General features: G+C 45.0%; 1 protein-coding gene and 1 non-coding gene across 2 annotated transcripts; one reads left to right on the forward strand and one right to left on the reverse strand.

The window, feature by feature from the left end:
* Positions 1 to 552: 552 nt before the first annotated feature.
* Positions 553 to 15,650, forward strand: FSD2 (fibronectin type III and SPRY domain containing 2). The gene is made up of 12 exons (XM_027715813.2): positions 553 to 1,526; positions 1,606 to 1,701; positions 2,764 to 2,997; positions 4,272 to 4,294; positions 5,278 to 5,399; positions 6,409 to 6,564; positions 7,565 to 7,699; positions 8,452 to 8,605; positions 8,926 to 9,059; positions 10,902 to 11,034; positions 11,899 to 12,075; positions 14,233 to 15,650. The coding sequence occupies exons 1-12, from the start codon at positions 768 to 770 to the stop codon at positions 14,483 to 14,485; spliced, it is 2,376 nt and encodes a 791-aa protein (XP_027571614.1). The 5' UTR covers positions 553 to 767; the 3' UTR covers positions 14,486 to 15,650.
* Positions 15,651 to 17,937: 2,287 nt separating this feature from the next.
* On the reverse strand, positions 17,938 to 18,068 carry LOC113985210. Its single transcript, XR_003539768.1, has one exon.
* Positions 18,069 to 18,973: the final 905 nt, after the last annotated feature.

An 18,973-nucleotide genomic window follows, 5' to 3' on the forward strand; every position in this document is an offset into this window, starting at 1 on the left:
CCTTCCTCCCTAGTTATTGTGTGCTTTATAATGGAGACCATCATTGATATTTTTTCCAAGCTTCTTTTATGTTAAAATATATCTTTTTCACAGCACCTGAGAACTGTGAACACCCCCAGAAGGCACTATGTTTTCCCTGCAGTATTTTAAAGAAAGGACCCAAGACCTGGACTCAAGTTTCAGTATTAAGAATAGTAACTTGAAAAATCCAGAACAGGATTTTTCAAGGCATTTTCTAGTGTGTTATGTGGCATCACTGGTCACAAGAGAGGACGTTCTACATTATGCCTGACTGACAGTTCAGAAAACACTCTTGACAGCAGCTGAAGGGTGAGCAGACTTCAAACCAGGCCATTTCCAATTGCACAGAACAGCACTAACTGTGCCTGAAGCACAGCTGTAGTGTTGAGCTCGGGACAGGGCTAGTCCATAGTTTGGAAATCAGGCATGAGGGTAACAGATGAGCCACTCAGAAAACAGGATGCACACCAGAGACAGCTCTTTGCTGTGCTTTGCACAGAGGTGAGAAAAAAATAAGCCTCCCATGGCTTCCCCTCAGAAGCTTCACTCAGGAAGTGAAGACCACTGGCTGTGGTCTTTCCTATGCCTACCTCCAGGACCTGGGCAGTCCTCAGCCAAATCTATTCCATCTACATATTTTTAAGCAAGAAAAACTCATGCTTTATATCTAAGTATGTAGCTAAAGATCTTTCTTATCTTTTACAAGATTGAGACTCGACATCTCAAAAGCCTTGCTGAGGATACCAATGTCATCCAGATCTGGCAGCACAAGAGAGTATGAAACTAGTAGCCAGTCACGTGGCCATTCAGCTTCCCCACCAGTCCCAGAGTCTAGTGAGACTGAGTCTGAAGGTTTGATATTTTATCACATGGATCTTTATGGATCAAAGGAGAGGTTTGATATCTTTCCTGAAGAGCTGTCTGGTCGAGAAGACAGATCTCTGGGGGATACAAGAAGAGAATCTGTATTGAGTAGTGAAAAAGTTCAGTGCTCACAAGAAATTGGCTACGACATGGAAAAGGAGGTTGCAGAGCTGGCTAAGATGTATGGACTTGATGAGGATAAAGAAAAAGAGCTTGAGCTTCTTGGAGGACGTGTGGAGATGGAGAGCAGATGGCCACCTGCTCGCACAAAAAAAGCAGGATCACAAGGCTCCACATATAACGCATCAAAAAGCAGCACTTCAGTGAAAGATCAAAGTCAAAGCACAAAGCAACAAGGACTTCCTGGCGAGGCTTCTCAAGACGAAGATCAGAGCAAAACCAGAGCAGATGATGAGGTTGAGAGCAACATATGGTCCAGAGAGGGGCCTAGCAGTGGCGGCATGTCAGATGAGTGGAATAGTCAGGCTGTCAGTGAGGAGCAGGAGGAGGAGGAAGAGGAGGAAGTGGCCAATGTTTTTTGTTCTACCTGCAAGATACCAATCCGAGCTTTTGACAAACTATTTGGTGAACACAAGGATCATGAGGTGACTCAACTGCCCAATGCCTTGGAAAGTGAAAAGGTGAGAGTAATACAGGTGTACGGGGGTGCCTCTAAACCACTGTTCAGACATAATAAGAATCACACTGGGTGTTTTGTAGGAAGAGATTCATAAAAACATGTGCAAGTTAGAAGAACAGATTGCTCAGATGGAAAATGTTGCCAGCCATTTGGAGGAGATCTTCCTCACTGTAGAGGTAAGGCATTTTTTCTTGGGCTAACTTTATGGTACTGGTGTTAAACAATTTTGACAGTCATATTGACACTCATAGTGTTCAGCTGTTGGTGAAGTGAGTAATTATAGTAACAGAGCACAGAGTTACCTCGGGATTTGCCTAGATTGAAGTACTCAGAAAAACTAATCCTAATGAATTCTTTATGTGGACTAATAAAACCATATTTAGCATTTGCATAGAAATTTGCATTCAGAAATGAAGTGCCCCCTCTCCCCTCTCAGGTTATCTTAGTTTTAAATGGCCAAAGACCTGTGATCTAGCTAGTCCATCCTGACTGCACCCCTTGTGTTCCCTCGGTTTCATTCACAGAAGTGTCAGACACAGGCAAACCCCTGGACCAGCTGCATCAAGCTGATGACTTCAAGGGTTGTGCTCCTGCTCGGCTGCTGTCAGCTTGGCCCCAGGGGAAGGGGGTCAGCTGGCAGCAAGTCAAACTGAAGCAATGACTCAAGGCACCTATGGTCTTTTCTCTGCTCCATGTGGCACAGGAGGACATTGGTGCCCAAGCAGTGGGTGGCTGCTGGCAATAAAGCCTTGCCTGCTCCTTAAATCTTCCTTCCTAATGCTTTCTCCAGCAGCAAGCGAGGATATCAGCATTAGCTGCTCAGCTCCCCCAGCACAAATCCATGGATCCCACTGGGTTGCCATGGTTTCTCTCATGGAAGGATGTGCTTGTTGGTGGAAACGCTTGTGAGATTACGGCTAGGATATAACCTAGTTGTGCTCCCCGGGCTTAGGTTGCCTTGCATCTTACTTTTTTTTATAACTCTGTTGCTCTTATGTCTGGAACAAAATCCAACATTCTTTTGTACCTCAGTGGAGTGAATGATCAGAACACATTCCTCTAAAATGCAAATTAGTCAAATTCCATCTTCTGTGTACTGGCACTGTGTCCTGGCTTTGTGAATTAAATCGTGACGTTGCCTCCCTGGTAAGGAGAATTTTAAGCAGACTTGGAGTTTTCTCTGGATGACCTATGGATCAGGCTTGATGCCAAGATACAAACCCCCAAATGCCTTGCAGGAAAATTTTGGGAGGCAGGAGCAGAACTTTGAGGTGCATTACAACGACGCAGTACAAGTGCTTGCTCAAAAGTACGAAGAACAGCTGGAAGCACTGGGGGAAGAGAAGAGGCAGAAGCTGGAAGCTCTATATGAGCAGCTGGTCAGTTCTGGGAAACTTCTCGACACCTGCAAGGAACTGACAGACAAAACCCATGAACTTTTCCTGGAAAATGACAAAGCTGAATTTATGAAGGTAAAGAGCTTTAACTGTTAAGGCCCCTTCTAAGTGCTTTTTGCTGCTTGCAAGTAGTCCCCAGCCAGGAAGTTCCAAGCGGCTTTATTCTGGAGAGCATTTGGGGTGCTCAGTCCATGCTGCTGTCAGTGCTCCAGGTTCTTGCCATGGTGGCATCAACTTAGTAGGGCAACACAAGTGGGGCAAAATGCAGAAGCAGAAGTTTGTAATTTGGATGCTCATTGATTTGTGAGTCACACTGGGGTTCAGAGGGAAGACATCTCCCTAGAATGCTTATCTCAGGAAACTCTGGAAGCACTTAGTGTTCATTGCCTCTTGCAGGCTCAGCTCTCTTGCTCTATTCTGGGCTCAGAGCAGGCAGGCTGATGCAATCACTTTGGAGAATGTTTCTTTTTCTTCCTCATTTTTTTGGAAAGTTCAGCTGAACAGGAGGCTCCAAACTAAATACATCAGGAGCTCCTGCAAAGCGATGGATGCATCCCTCTCTTGAGATGGTGTCAAGAAGTTATTTTGCTTTGGCAGGTAGAAAAATAATTGGGGAAAAAAAGAGAATTTTCACTGCTGATGAGTGATTGCTCTAACCTGAGCTGTCTTGTGACTCAGGTGGATGGGTGCATTTCTGTAGCACAGCCACAGTAACTTATGAACTGGACAACAAACCAATCTCCTAAACACCTCCAGTCTGCTCCAGTGTATCAGTTTGCTATGGCACTTCAACTTGCTGAGTTCTTTGCATGAGCTGACTTTTCCCATTCCTTTGAATCTCTGGAATAACCTTATTTTCTCCTTAGCTTGTAAACAGTTTTACATCACCCCTAAGAACCATTATTCACCAAGAAGGGAATACCTGTTGGTCACGAGCTCTCAGCTGCTTAGGTTTCTCCAGGGACTGTACATCTGTCTTCCAGCTACATGCACTGCTCATATTCCCTCTGGTGCAGATCATTTCACTCAGTTCTTTTCCCCAGCTGTTTTTGAGTTTTGTTTGTGAAGAATCTGTTGGCACTTCAGACAACTTAGGAAGGAATCAGCTTAGTGTCTAACTGGGAGGTCACTGCCTGATATTGCACTTTATTCTACTGTAAATTGAGCCAAGATCTGTCCCTTTGAATGGACAGTTAGACATGACTTTGTTCTCAGATCTGGGTGGCAGCCAATCATGTCACTCCAAAGGCTGCATTTGGGGCAATTTATGTAAGACAGGTCAACAGCATGATGTAGTCTGACTCTGGACTTTTCCATCTTTAACACTCTCTCTCTCTCTTTTTCTACAGGCAGCAGTAACCATGGTTGACAGGTAGTATCACAGTCTGGGATTTTGTGTCACCTTTTTTCCTGTTAAATGGACTGGTTATTGGAGATACCTGCATGTTCTGGACTTTGTTCAGGCACACAAATGTTGTCTAGGCCACTAGAGCTATTGAAATATTTAGTATTTCTGTTTTAAACTGTTTTAAACTTTATACTGCTCTAAGAAGTATAACAGTCAAAACTAGTTCATATCCAATTTCAGGAAACCCAAAAGGAGAGTTAGAGCCTCTGTTAAATCACTGTTTTCATCTTAGTCATAAGGAACTAAGGAACTAATTTCACTGACTGAGAAACAGGATTGCTAAAGATCTCGAAAGAAATGCTCTGGATACAAATGGGACTAAAACTGAGCTCCCTAAATAGATTAGTAACAGGCTTATTTATGCATCAATATAGCAGGGTAGAAAGTCGAGCTGTGGGAACTCAAAACAAATACTGAAAGATTTTGGAGCAGTTGGAAGAAGTCTTAAGGCACACTAAACCAATTGCAAAAAACCCACCTCTTTTAATTGACTATAATTGTTAATGAAAACACAGAGAAAAGATACCCTTTTTTTTCAAATTCACGACACCTAGAGCCACAAGGTCCTGAATTAGTAGGTGTTGTAAATTCAAAATAATGAAAATTATGGAGCTAATAGATTACCTTGCACAGAGAGGTTGGGGAAATCTCACTCCCCTGCTCAGTGGGAGTGCAGTATGCAGCAGCCAGCTCACTCATGATGGGGCACACAAAGGAGGTCCCTCAGTCCCATCAGCATCCAGCTCTCTTTGGCATCTTGGAGCACTGATCCAACATATCTCCAAGCAACAGGCATGGGGGCCTGAGCCTTGTACAACTATGAAAACAAAATTTTAATGAAATACATGTTAATTTGCAGTGTGCTGTTCTTTTTCTCTTATAAATAGGTATCTCCAACACTATGGTACTTCCAATTAGAAATATATTTTTTTTCCCTGCAACTACAGGCTGGAAGAATTCTTAAAGCAAGAAGTGAATTTAGAGCTTTCAACACTGCCAGACTTTGAAGAGCGGGTCATAGATTTCTCTGAAGTTGAACAACTCATGAATTCCATTAATGCTATTCCAGGTACTCTTCCTATCTGATCATTATTTCAGACCTATTTACATTTAATTAAGGATATGTATTAAACAGAAATCTATTACTTCTTTTAAAGGAGAACAGCAAATGCAGGATTACCTTCTCCCTAGTTTTCATTCTAGGGTTGTTTTTTGTTTGCATCTATTTACAGAGACAGTGGCAGATATTTTTGGATATTAAATTTTTCATTTGTTTTCAGTATAAAATTACCAGAACTGCTAAGTTTGGCCTTCCCTGCTTTTGCTGGATGATTTCCTAGAAGACTGACAAAGATTACCCCCTTCTATTGAGGGGTCAGGCATGCTTAGTTGGTGATAATGTGTCTTACCTTGTAGTTGCTTGAAAGAAAGAGAGGAACACCAGACTGCTTTAAATAACCTGCACAGCTTCTCTTGATAACCAGATTTCAGTGCCTTGTTCCTCTGCTATTCAGCAAATTTTTTTCCTATTAACAGGAAACAGAATAAAACACAGTTTTAATTTAAGTTCTAATAACTGAAAAAAAAAATTAAAATCTTTTCTGGGGCATCACAAATGGTCAGAAAGAGCAGTTTTTATGCACAAATACTGTGTTTTCTTTAAAGTAAAACAGCATTTGTTTGCTTGTGCTGCTGACCCCCTGTTGTACAGCTCTTCCCCCATCCCCTCCAGAGGCTCCAAGCCCCCGGGGGGTCGCAGCAGTGCAGGCTTGGCAGATGTTGCTCACTGGTGAATCCCAGCCCCCAGAGCAGGGGAGGTCGAGTTTACAGAGAAGGGGTAGGCTGAGGCTTATTTATTTTGTTGTTTTCATTTTAATTTGGAGCAAGACTAGTTCTCACACACCAGTAACCTGATTATTATCTGTAACTGTTTACGGAATCAGCTCCTGACTTTTCTCCGTGTGGGAGGAATATGACCCCATTCAGTGCCAAGGCTTTGTGCAAACACCTTTGTGAGAGGAGAAGGACAATATACCAGGCTTATACATTCAAAAACTGACCTGTTTTCCCCACTGCAGCTCCTTGTGCCCCTGTGATCAATCCCCAGGCTCCAAATGCAGCAACTGGCACCTCACTGAGAGTTTGCTGGGGCCTCTTCTCAGATGACACTGTGGAGGGATATCAACTGTGCTATAAACCAGTGAGCAACGAGAGGCACAGTGATGAGCAGGCAGGTAAGGAGGCCTGGACCCAAGGGGGCAAAACCAGCTGGTTCCAAAGTACTTCTGGACTTAATGTGGCAACCAGTGCACTTTCTGTGCCCTCTCTTTGTCACCAAAACTGTCATATCTGCCATCACATTTCCTTCTGGCTTTGTCCCTCTTCCCCTGCCAGGTCTGCCATGCTGCTGGCTGCAGCAGGACCCATCACAGGAGCAAAGACAGGAGAGGGCAGCAGCAGGGATAGCAGGAATGGGAAGGGGACAATGGATGGAGTCGGGTCTCAGCAGTAGCATTTCCTTTCCTGGAGGGTGGGCACTGAATTAAGCACACATGTGCTGCATCCAGTGCAAAGCACAGTATTTTTAGAGACCAAATCATCATATTATCGGCACACCCACTGAAATCCCCTTAGTGATTTTACAGTTTATCTCAGTGCTAATAATAGGCTGTAACTCCCTATGATGCACATGCACAAAAAAGAACCACAGAACCATCCTAAAATGTCCCACTCTTGTGACAAAGCTGCTTTTGCTAATAAGATTCTTGCAGAACCTGCAAAAGTGGAAGCCAGTAGAGGTGGAAGCTGGCTAGTTCAGAAAGAAAAGCATAAACTATGCAAATTTTCTAAGATGAAGAATGAGAAATGGGTAGTAAAATAGCTTCAGCTCTTGTCCCTCCACTAGGATGAGCTGAGCAATATCCCTGCAGTAGGAACATGCAGGGTCTTTTTGGAAAAAAAAAAAGTGATAGGTGGGTGATCTTTCTTTCTGGATTTTGGGTTCTGAGTGATGTAGCTTCTTCAGAAGCTGATGTGTTATCTGATTTATGCCTCTTTAGAGGAAGGCATGCTGAAACTGCCTGACAGCTAATCAAAGGGTATGGAACACAAGGAGCTCTCTTGAACTCAGCACACAAAACAACATGCCTCAAGTCCACTATTTGAGGCAGCTTTGGGGAAGAGTGGGTAACTGTGTAAAAAAGCACTGTAAATGCTTTGTTGTTTTCGTTTCAGAGCATACCCTAAAAGTCAAAGAAACATACTGCACCATTACTAATCTGTTGCCGAATACACAGTATGAATTTTGGGTCAGTGCTTTAAATGCCTCTGGTATCAGTCCACCAAGTGAAAGAGCAGTTTATGTGACAGGTAAAAATATTTTATTCATACGACTATGGGACCTTCCTAGTGAAATTCACAGTCATCTCTGAATTTTATGCCAGTAATGCTTTTTGGGCACTTTGTTTCTTCTGATGTAAGCCTACTGATTGCATGGGAATTCCCTGCTCTTACTTGGACAGCCTATCAGGCCAGTTGTCCCTGCTTTAGAGTTGAAGAAAGAGAATCAGAAAGACAAAATAATTTCTTTAAATGCAAGGATGTAGGCCACCTGCCAATAAGGCTCAAGTCTCCCAGTTCTGTCAGGTGGATGTCAGCTCTCCTTTTATTGGCCTATAGCTATTTTGTGGATTCCCATACTATGCTGTCCTTTGTAACAGCAGTTCAGTCAAACACATTGTGTGAAATCCTGACATCAGATCGAGCAAGCCCGAGTAAGACCTTCAAGTACTAGTTCCAGATGTGTTTGACATCTTAGAGCAGAGAAGAGATGCGTCCTTATGACAAAGATAAAACTAATGATAGAAAGAAAACTGTTGTGTAATTATTCTCTATGCTACTACTCTGTGTAATTCTCTTGGGACATTTATAGTCCAAATTAAGTATTTAAATGCTATTGTTAATTGCCCTGCCTGCTGTTTGTTGTCCATTGGGAAGCAGGTTTCTTTAACTATATAGTATTAGTAAACAACTTTGTTCTATTTTTTTATGTCTTCAAAGCATGTTTGTTGCAAACATCTTCAAGCCAACAACTTAGAATTGTTCTTTTGCCTACCTTTTAGCTCCTTCACCACCTATCATAAAGAGCAAAAAGATCCGAAGCTGTGAAAATGCAGCACTGGTGTGCTGGGAATCTGGAGACATTAACCCTGTCGATTCCTACACGGTTGAATTGTACAAGCTGGCAGATGAACAAAACGATGATACTATTACTGAGTGAGTTACTGGTTTTTTGAGTCCCGTGACCCTTTTGTGAATTTACCTGTATAAACATTCCTCTTAGTAAAATTAATTGTATAAATGTTAATAAAAAATTACTATATGGGAATGAGCATTGGTATGGGTATAGAGCAGAACCACCTGCACCTGTCACAGACTTGCAGGTCTCTTGGCCCTGTTACTGTACAAGGTAGAGTGTTGAATGGGTTACAAAAGAACCTGATCATATAATTTCTTCTTTGTTGTTCAGAAAAATAATCTCAAAGGCCTACCTTTGTTTTCTACCCTATAATTTTCCATGGATTTATTTTCTGTAGATCTATTGTTGGGATTCCTAACTGTGAAGTCCTAATTCACCTCCAACCAACACAAAGGTATCACGTCTGTGTTAGAGCCCAAAACCTAGGTGGCTCCAGTGAAAGAAGTGAACCTGTCCTGATACACACCACAGGTACTGTACAGCTCAGAACAACTCCAGCAGCTTATTGTTGCATCTATTATCTCAACAGAAAGATTCCTGCTGGTTTCAATAGCCTCTGGATCAGGTTTTAATCTCTTACATCTAATTAGACACACCTGGTAACCTTTGAGGAATAAAAAACACAACTTTTTGTAACAGTAAGTGCATTGCTTTAGCTCTGTAATTTAAAAAATATTTCTGTCCAGTACATTTGATACTTGAAAGTTACTAATTTCTAAGCATTTTAAAAGACAGTATCAATCCAACGCCCCCAGATATTGCCAGCTTGCCAAGTACTGACACCAATGAGGAAAGTTGTAGTGTGATTTTACTTTACTTCAGAGATTTCCTTGTAATGATGCTACTGTTGGAAAGTATGGCTGAGACAGCACTTTCCAGAGTCATTTGGGTATGCAAAATCTTCCTCTGTATTCATTAGAACATCTCCAGCTTGGCTGGGGAAGCTCCAAGGGGTGGTTCTTTTTATTTATCAGGAAAAAGGCAGTCCAGCTTTCAGCTGGAAGCTTTGCTTTTGGCAACTGACACAGCATTAACAGCTGCTCCCAGTGCCACACTGCGCAAGGATTAACCTGCCCCAAAGGGAAGTTGGAAGCCCTTTCCCCTTCCAAACATCTAATTAAAGCTCATTTTGATGACTTAGAGGCACACACCTGTTTTCACCTTCATCAATGCTGAAATGACACTGCAACTTCACTAGTTTGTCTCAAACCTCCCACATCACTCAGATGTATTTGCACCTTGCTCTTACCTTCTGTGAGAGATTTGCAAATTGCATTTATTCAGCAAGCTGACCACACAGCCATTAACTGAAAGGTTACGTTTCACTAAAACCCCTGTCTGCTACACATCAGTGACACCACAGAAAAGAAATCCTCATCCTCAAATCCCTAGAGAGGAAGACTGTCATTATGTTACCATCATTTGTGTGCATTCCAAATGCTTAAATCAAACTCAATATTTGAAATTGCCCATTCTGTTTGCGCAGCATGTGTTTGTTTTCAGCAGCACATGCCTGTAATTGCCCTGCCATTGTTTGTATTGTATTTGCATTGAAGTAACTTGCAGTTTGATTATAATGATTTCATTTGGGATTAGCATGGGGAGATTTATCTTCTCTGAGTCTACATTATGCAAACAGCTGATGCAAATTGATCTGTCAACTGCAAGAACCCTCCTCCAACACTGTGAATGACCTTTGGTCCTTTCTGGGGTGGATACACAAGCACCCACCACAAACAGCAGCTGTGACGTGGCTGCTCATCCAAGCGCAGTGTCAGGCCAGCTTTGGGAAGTCCCCGCAGGAGGAAAGGCAGAGGCACTTTTACCCTGGGCTGGACTTACCTCTCTGAGGGCTGATCTGACAAGGGATCCCTTATCTTCAAACTTTGCCCTGCATTTATGTGGAAGAGTGAAGCCATGGAGAGGCCTTTAAGCCCCCTTTCTCCTTTCAATGATTAAAACCAGATCACTTCAGCTCTGAGGAAAATTACTTGAAACCAGACAGTCCATCGCATCTTTGAATAGCCACTTCCTGTGCAATGCCTGCTGCTTTGAGCCCTGGTAGGGTTCAAAACCAGGTTAAGCCCCCTGCTTTTCATAAGGCTGAAACTAAACATTGTTAAGATGTAAAACACCAATTATTAGAAAAATTTCAAATAGACAATCTTGTCCTCTCAGTGTCAGCCACAGATTCCTCCCAGAGCACTGGTAAATCTTTTTGGGGATCCAAAAAAACATTTCACCACACCCTTGCTGTAAATCCTGATGCTATAAGAAGTTTCTGGAGTTATCCTTAGGCATTTTCTCTTGCAGGCACCTGCTTCTACCTTAATGAGGACACAGCCCATCCTTTACTGGCAATCCTAGATGACGGATTTACAATTTCATGCGATGAACTGGAAAACCCAGAGTGTGATCTGCCCGTCTATGATAACAGCTTTACAAGGTATACTGAAGCACTTCAGTTTGGGTTTTTTAACAGATGCCAGGAAATGTCAAATGGGGCTTTCAGCAGCTCTTATTAATTTTTTGAGCTGAAATCTCTCTCTCTAGCTGCTCTTTGGAACTTAAGCACCACTTGGAAGCTAATGCAAATTCTTAAAGAGGATTACAGATGCAATAGCCACAATTACATACAAACCTGCTTACATGTTTGGCACATTGAGCTAAATTTTTTAAGTGCCCCCAAAAAAATGCTAAGGAAAGGAGAGGGATCTGAAAACTTAACTCTTGCTGAAAGACATAACTGATACTATTTGGACTGACAGATTTTACTTTCAAAAAAGAATTAGGCCCTTTGCCACTGAAGTGAGAGACTAAGCTTGCCAAAATGCATGCTACCAGTCAAAACCACAGAAACAGCACATAACTAGGACAGGCATCTGCAGACACAGGATAACAGAAGTCCACAACTTAGTTCCTCCATGGAAACGCAATGTTACTAGACTTTTTCCCCTGCTATACTGGGGTTCACCATAACACTCTCTTTTCTAGCAAGTAATAGCTTTCCTAGAAGACCCAGTCATTACAGGATGCTATTCTGAAAGTGCCCAGGGCACTCATTTTTACAAAGCTACCCACAGGTAAAAACAAGTGCCACAAAGAAACCTGCAGGTTGTTTGTCAGTTCCTCAGCATGGGGAATTTGCTGTAGTCAAAAATCCACACTGCACTGCCAAGGAGACAGCAAAAGTGGCTCTCATTTATTGATCTGTAATGTCCAGGTATATACATACCTAAACATACCTAAACATTATAAAGAGCACTAGAGAGGCCCTGCCAAAGCACATATTCCTGTCTGTCTCCCACAGGTGTATTGCAATCCTGGGCAGTCTGATCCCATTTCCAGGAAAGCATTACTGGGAGGTGGAAGTTGAGGAAGATACAGAGTACAGAACTGGCGTGGCTTTTGAGAACACTCCAAGACATGGTCACCTGGGGGCAAACAACTCATCCTGGTGCATGAGGCATATCATCACACCATCAAGGTAAGGCTGTGGAGGCTGCAGGTCTCCTACAGGAACACCTCCCACATGTACATCTGCAGGCAGAGTAGGAGAGATTTCATATCAGCCCAGACCAAACACTTAACGAGGGGCCTCTGACATTCGATCAGTGGCACTGTGAACTGGTCTTGGAAGGATTCTGGAACGTTTAAGCAAATCCTCCTGCTTAATGACATTCTCACATTGAAACAGGCAGTCTCAGGGACAAATCTGAATAAAATTGGAGTTACAGAATTTAGCTGTAAAGGCTACCAAAACCCCAGTGGGAAGACAGAGGTAATCCAAGTTACCCAGAAACTGTGTATCTGGCTAAACCCAGTTTGTACCCAACTGGTTTTGATCTCTGTTCTATCTATGGAAGTAGGTCATACCTGTCTGCAGAAATGCCAGCTCCCCTCATGCCTCAGTTGCACTGCTGGACACTATTACATTAGCATCATTGCCTTTGACTCTCATGAGTGATCTGGGCACCCTGTGAAGCATCCAGGAGCAAGAAAACAGTCCCATCCGCAGGCATGCCTGAGCATTGCCTGGATGGCTCAGAGCTCAGCCAGCCAGAGGTGCCAGGGTGCTGCTGGGTCCCCCTGAATAGGGAGATGGGACAGCACCCTGCACTCAGTAAATGGCAAGGATGGAATAGCAAGGGCCCAAATCTGCCTGTCCTCTGCCTGCCGGTACAGGGAGGTTTTAGATGCACTCAGTTGGCTGGAGCCCTCACTCCTCCCCAGCACCCGCTGCTCTGGGCTGCCCAGCAGGGCAGCAGCTGCACAGCCAGTCCTCAGCAGTGCCAGCATCTGCCTTCCACACAGCAGGAAATGCTGCTTCTAATGAGGAATGCCAAACCCACCACAGCTAATGATACACTGCAGGCAGGCTAATTGGATTTCCTTGCTACTTTGAGCAAAGAGGTACTTGAGGTTTGTTGTCATTCTTCTGGAGCAATAAGCACGGACGCCAGAGAGAAAAGGAAGCTGGGCCATTGCTCAGCTTGTACCCACTTCTGCAGGGAAATTGTCTCAGCTTTGAGCAATGTGGGTGGAAGAGGTGGGTAGTGAATGAGGTGGCCCTTAGAAAATGCCAGATAACTCATTCAGCTGCATAAATCTCATTTCTGCTCAGAAAGGCACGTCTCATACATCTTTTTGTTTGCAGCATGCCACACTAGAGAGTTTGAGTAACTGTTTGAGTTAAACTAGCTGTTTCAGTAACTGTTAGGGGACCTCAGCATCACTTAGTGACTACATGGGGAGGGCTACCCTCATGACAAAACTGTTTATGTGCAGAGCACCTTCCTGGCCTCCAATAATCCACAGCACAGGAATCACAATCACTCTGTAGTAAATGAACATAAAGACTGAAATTTCCCCATGAACACAGGCTGAGCAGAGAGGTCCTGTAGGAAAAAGCAGCCAAAAACATAATTTAGAGAGTGGGGTTTGACAAACGATGTCCAACAGCCTGGAGGATGCTTGACCATGCTGTGCATCAGGCAGCCTCTGCCCCAGGGACTACAGTCCCTTGCTGCTGCTGTGGAGGTGGGTGTGAGTAGTTCTGTAATACTGGCAGGAAAGAGGGCTCACCACCACAGGCCCTTAGGGAGCAAGTGGGCAGCATGGAAGTGCCTGGAAGGACAAGATTGAGTCACCTCACCACCCCCTCCATGGCAGGGCCCACAGCTTCCCAGGGGCAAGTCTTAGGAGATGACAATCAATGGTCTTTCTGGGGCAAACCCAACTGGCCTAAAAGAGCACAGCTCCTTCATGGAGAAAGGGACAAATTCAAGCTAAACCTAGGGGCAAGAGTGCACCCTTTGATTTATAGGACACCCATGCTGTCCTCTGAGGCATGGAAAAAGCCCAGAAAGTTCCATCTTGTGCCCTGACCTTGCCCATTCACAGCCAGACTGGGATCTGAAACAAGCTTAGACAGGCAGGTGCAAGAGCTGTGGGATACAGCTGTGTGGAAGCACAGGGACACCTCCCCTTGGCAAACACAGCCACTGCTCAGCAGCGTGGATGGGACTGGGTGTGCAGGAGGGACAGGACTGTGAATTGGGAAGTATATCCTGGAACACATCTGTGTGCTTCCCTTTGAGAGCAGCCAGGGTGCCCTCAGGTCTTTTGTGTTTCTTGCCTACAGGCACAAGTACGAGTTCCTGCACAGCGGGATGACACCAGACATCAGAATTACTATTCCTCCTACAAGGATTGGCATCCTGCTGGACTACGAGAACTGCAGACTGTCATTTTTCAATGCAGATATTGCCCAGCACCTTTACACATTCAACTCACGCTTCCAGCATTATGTCCACCCCTGCTTTGCTTTGGAAACACCTGGTATCTTACGGATACGTACTGGAATTACAACACCTCCATGGACTGCCCTCCTATAACCTGTGTTCTGCCACTACCACACCTACATCTGCCCTCTTTCAGCATCAACTGCTCCATCACACTCCCTGTAAACCAGCTGTTTCCCAAGAAGAGCAAAGCACCCTGACCCAGATCAACTGCCAGGCCTGAGCCCTTATGAGTTACATCCTCTTAGGAAGGATCTTAGCAGAAAGCCACTATGGTCACAAGATCCATCAGCATCTCAGAATTCTCCACTTAGAAATAGATACCGTCCTTCTCAGAGGTGACACTGTCATCATGCAGCAGTGGCAGCTGGATCATTTGGGTGATCACTTAGGTGACCCCAATACCCATCTGATGCCCAGGGAACTTCCCAGTTCCAGAGCAATCATTAATTCTACTCCTGAGGCTGCTGAAGAGCCAAACATTCAAAGAAAAACAAAAATAGCAAAAGGCATGAATAGTGTACAGCTGCTAGAGCTGAAAACACTCCAACCATGAAGCTGATCTCACAATCAAGTTTTCTTGTTGCTACATGAAGTCTGTGACACGAGATAATCAAATACGCCTCCCCTGTGTGTGAACTGTTAGCGCCTACATACCCAGTGAGGTTTTCTGAAATACCCAAGCATGCACTACAGTCTCAAATATAAGACACTTTTACAGAATGCCCATGTTTCTCATTCACTCATCCAGGGAAAAAACAAAAAAACAGGCAGGCTTTTTGCAGTGCTCCACTACCCTTAAAGAGAAACCAAAAGCATCATTTTTAGCTGTTTCTTTTTAGCTATGCTCATCTCCACTTGGGTGTAACCTCCCTCCACCCTCACAGATCTGTTCCCCCCCGAGCACTGAAGAATTCTCACCCCAGTGCTGTGCCCTTGAAGCTTTGGGTACCCATGGGGCTGGAAGGACTCTGGCCCAGCACTCAGTTGAGATGTCCTTGTTTAGGCTTCATTTCCAGACACCAGATGATCAAGACAGCTCTAAACAGCCTCATCTGTGTATCTCAAAACTACCTGAGCTCAATCAAGAGTCATTAACAGAGAAGCTTTTCCACAGATTTATTGCATGTTCATTACAAAATTCACTGATTCAAGTTTCCATTCTAGGGGATAGCCAGGAACAGGCAGGGGCCTCTTCAATATACAGGGTCTCTACAAATAAATGCTGCTGGCAAAACTAAGAGATTTGACATAGAACTGTGTATCAAAAGCTTGTCTGTTCTTTCCCAGATAGCTTCAGGCCTTCAGAAACCATAAAACCAGGACTAGAATACCTCACTACAGCAGTGATTAGGACCATCTGCTCTTGGATTTCTATTTATTTTGCAAGCCTCAAAAGATGGGTTTAGCAACACTGAGCTATGCAAGTTCAGTCTCATTTCTTAGCCTACCCAGAATTCAGCCATTTCCAGGGCAGAAAGGGTTGTTTGGGTCACCCTGTGAGACCCCCTCTAAGCAGGCCAGAGACTTTCAGTTGCTATGTCTGGTAGTGAGCAAAGGAACTTGTGTTCACCAGAAACAGGTAACTCAGCCAGCAACCACTGCCAGTGCAGAGGGCAGGAGGTGGCCATGCACCCCGGTGATCCTGGCACAGCTATACCAGAGAAAGCAGCTCCTGTGCTGGGGAATGAAGTGGAGAGAAAGCACTATTCTTTGCTTAAAAATGTACACCTTGATTCCACCCACTGGAACATGTTTTACCTGTACCTGCCAGAAATTGAGAGCCCCACTCTTCTTTTCAAGTAGATACCTGAAAGAGTGTAAAACGCAGCTATCCGAGTAGAGGTGTGAGGATGTTTAAACCTCCCAATAAAGCCTTTAAGACACAAAGGCTGCCAGTGAACCCACCATTCTGCTCCCCACAACCAGCTTTCACCTCAAGTGTTTAAACCATAGCTGTATCCTGGCACCAGGATTAGTCTTTCACCTAAAACCCAATCAAACATACTTTTCAACTGGTGAAATGAACTGGGAATTCCCAGGATTTCCCAACCCTCTGGCAGGACTGTGCAAGGACACCCTTGCAGTGGGACTCTACAAGTACCAAACAGTTCTATTGTGTTCCCAGCTCGATGATGTTGGAGAACGCAGGCCTGACGGCTGACTAGCCTGCTCAGCAGAATGACTCCAGTGGTCACTACCAGGCATGGTACAGGACAGCTAAGGCAGCAACAGAACTATCTGAAAAAAGAACAAGTAAGGGAAATGAATTTGCATGTTTCTGTTTAATAAAAGCTTCTCCTTCCTTGGATATTTATGCAGCAAAGGAAACTTGGACAACTTGAATTTTTTCAAACCAGCTCTTGCTGTGAACAACCTCTATATAAATCCTTTATAGAGAGACCACCACTTCCACTACAGTTGATCAGACCAGCACAACAGCCCAGTTGGAAATTCACATCAACCTCATCTCTCTGTGTAAGCCCATCAGAAGAGCAGGACATCTCTAAGCCTGTGAGTGAGGGCCAAACCCTGCACAGAACTGGAAGCTGTATTTTACAGTGAAAGGCGAGTTTCCTACTGAAGCCAAAGGGCATTAACAGGTCCAGCATGGTGCCTTGGAGCAGGCTAACACCAAGTGTGTCTGGAATCCTGGCTATATCACTCAACTTGGGAGAGCTGTGTTGAGCTGTCAATCCGAGAACTATTTCTCCACATTGAAAGGTATCTCAGATGAGGCAAAATCAGTTATCTCTGGCCTGTCTACAGAACTCTGGCTGAACTAGATCATACAGAAGGGCAACAGTCAGTTAAAAATCAGTTGCCCTTGTCTCTGACGTTACGTGCTGCAAGATGCATTTTTTGTGGTTATTTTTGTAATATTTTTCTTCCTCGTCCTTGTAACTATGTGCATTTACTGGCAGAGAGCAGAATTCATCCTCTAAGAAGGACATGAGCTCATGCCTAAAGCTCTGGTATTGGCCAGCTGAACCCCACAGGCTGCCCTGATGTGCAGAAGTGATCCATGCATCCCTGCAGAGCTTGAAACAGCAGAGACTGCTAAAGGCCAGAATACCCCCAACCATGCCTCACCCAGCAGCTAACTGGGGACTTTGCCAGGGCTGCCCAAACCCCTTCAGAGTGGGCCAAAAGAACCACTTTTTCCAATTCCCTTCTATTCTCTGTGATTTCAAGTACCTGTACATGTTGTTGCCACTGGAGGGCATCACATGAAGCCCTTTCACAAGGCTGCACCAGGTCTCGGAGTTTACACCAACCATCTAAGGCTGAAGACAGTTTTCAAACTGGTTACTATAATCCTTAGGCACATCCAGTGTCCCTCCTCACCCAGTGCTGGAGCCGGGAACAAAGGGACCCATGGGCCTATGAGAAAAACACACGAGACAACTTCAAAAGCAAAAATACAAGAGAAAACACAAAAGTCCTGAAACATGGTTTAGTGTGTTTGATTCAAACCAAAGACCCCCACCATTTTCTACAGAAACACGTGACTTTTAACTTGATCCCTCTCACTGCTATTAAAACTTTGTAGGTAGATGAAGTAGGCCCTGACTTTATCTCACAGGCAGGCCTTGTTCTTCCACCATTTAATTTAGGAGGATAGTATCAGTGGAGTCAATATAATGCCACTGGCTCCACTTTCTTAGTCCTCCAGATGAATCCCCATAAAAAACTCTGGGAAAGTCTCAGGAGTTGACTGCACCCTCCTAAAGGAGACTGCAGAGCCTAACCATTCAGCTAGGAGGGCAATTCCCTGTTCCTGTCCTCAAACTCTGCTGAATCTTTTTAACTGCCCACCTCTGTTTCCCGACAGGAACTGACATTACTCACTAGCAGTGCACAGCAAATCTGCCAGGGACCATGCCAAGGGGAGGCCCTGCTTCCTGTTCAGCTCAGCACCTGGACTCCACTGCACAGTCCTGGGCCAGCCCAACACACAATGCTGCCTTTTTGTTGAATTTTCTCTTCATTGAGTTTATGCTGCTGTGCTCAGTTGCCACTGGGACTCAGCTGTCCAGGCCAGCTTACTTTTAAGCTTTACTTGCTCTGATACAAACAATATTGAGACCCGAACTGCACGTAAAATGGCTGCAAGGGGCTGCACGCTCTGCCAAAAGGGTGCGCATCCCACAGCTGGCTCTGAATAAAAGTGGGTTTCTGCAGAGGGAAACTTGCGGCTTAAACAGCCCCAGAAAGGCAGAGGCAGCCAAAAGCAGGGTCTCGGTCTACATCACAAAACCAAAACCAGGGGCAGGATGGCCCACGCTGCCCCAGCTACTGCCCTGGCCACGTGCGGGCAGGCGGGCGGGCAGCGCTTACCTGCGTCCCGGGCACAGCGCCGCGGGCGGGGGCGGCCCTTCACCGGCCCCGGCCCGGCGGGGGCTTCCACGCGGGATGCACATCAAGGCGGCCGGTCCTGTGAAGGGACACACGGGTTACGGGGACAGCCGCGGGCAGGAGGCCGAGAGCGGGCAGGCCGGGCCTCGGCGGCGCCACCGCAGAGGGACCCGCTCGGGCTGCACGGAGACGGGGCCCCCGCTCCCCCGTGCGGCCCGCGCT

The sequence above is a fragment of the Pipra filicauda genome, unplaced genomic scaffold (genome assembly GCF_003945595.2).
Source record: "Pipra filicauda isolate LSUMZ 115617 unplaced genomic scaffold, ASM394559v2 scaffold7_size6619720_pilon, whole genome shotgun sequence".
Lineage (NCBI taxonomy): Eukaryota > Metazoa > Chordata > Aves > Passeriformes > Pipridae > Pipra > Pipra filicauda.

What these genes read in the sequence shown, in the direction of transcription:
- FSD2 (XM_027715813.2), top strand. Translation starts at nt 768, where the DNA reads ATGTCATCCAGATCTGGCAGCACAAGAGAGTATGAAACTAGTAGCCAG. An exon ending in GCAGTAACCATGGTTGACAG is followed by an intron (nt 4,295 to 5,277) that starts GTAGTATCACAG and finishes CTGCAACTACAG; the next exon opens with GCTGGAAGAATTCTTAAAGC. An exon ending in TTCCATTAATGCTATTCCAG is followed by an intron (nt 5,400 to 6,408) that starts GTACTCTTCCTA and finishes TCCCCACTGCAG; the next exon opens with CTCCTTGTGCCCCTGTGATC.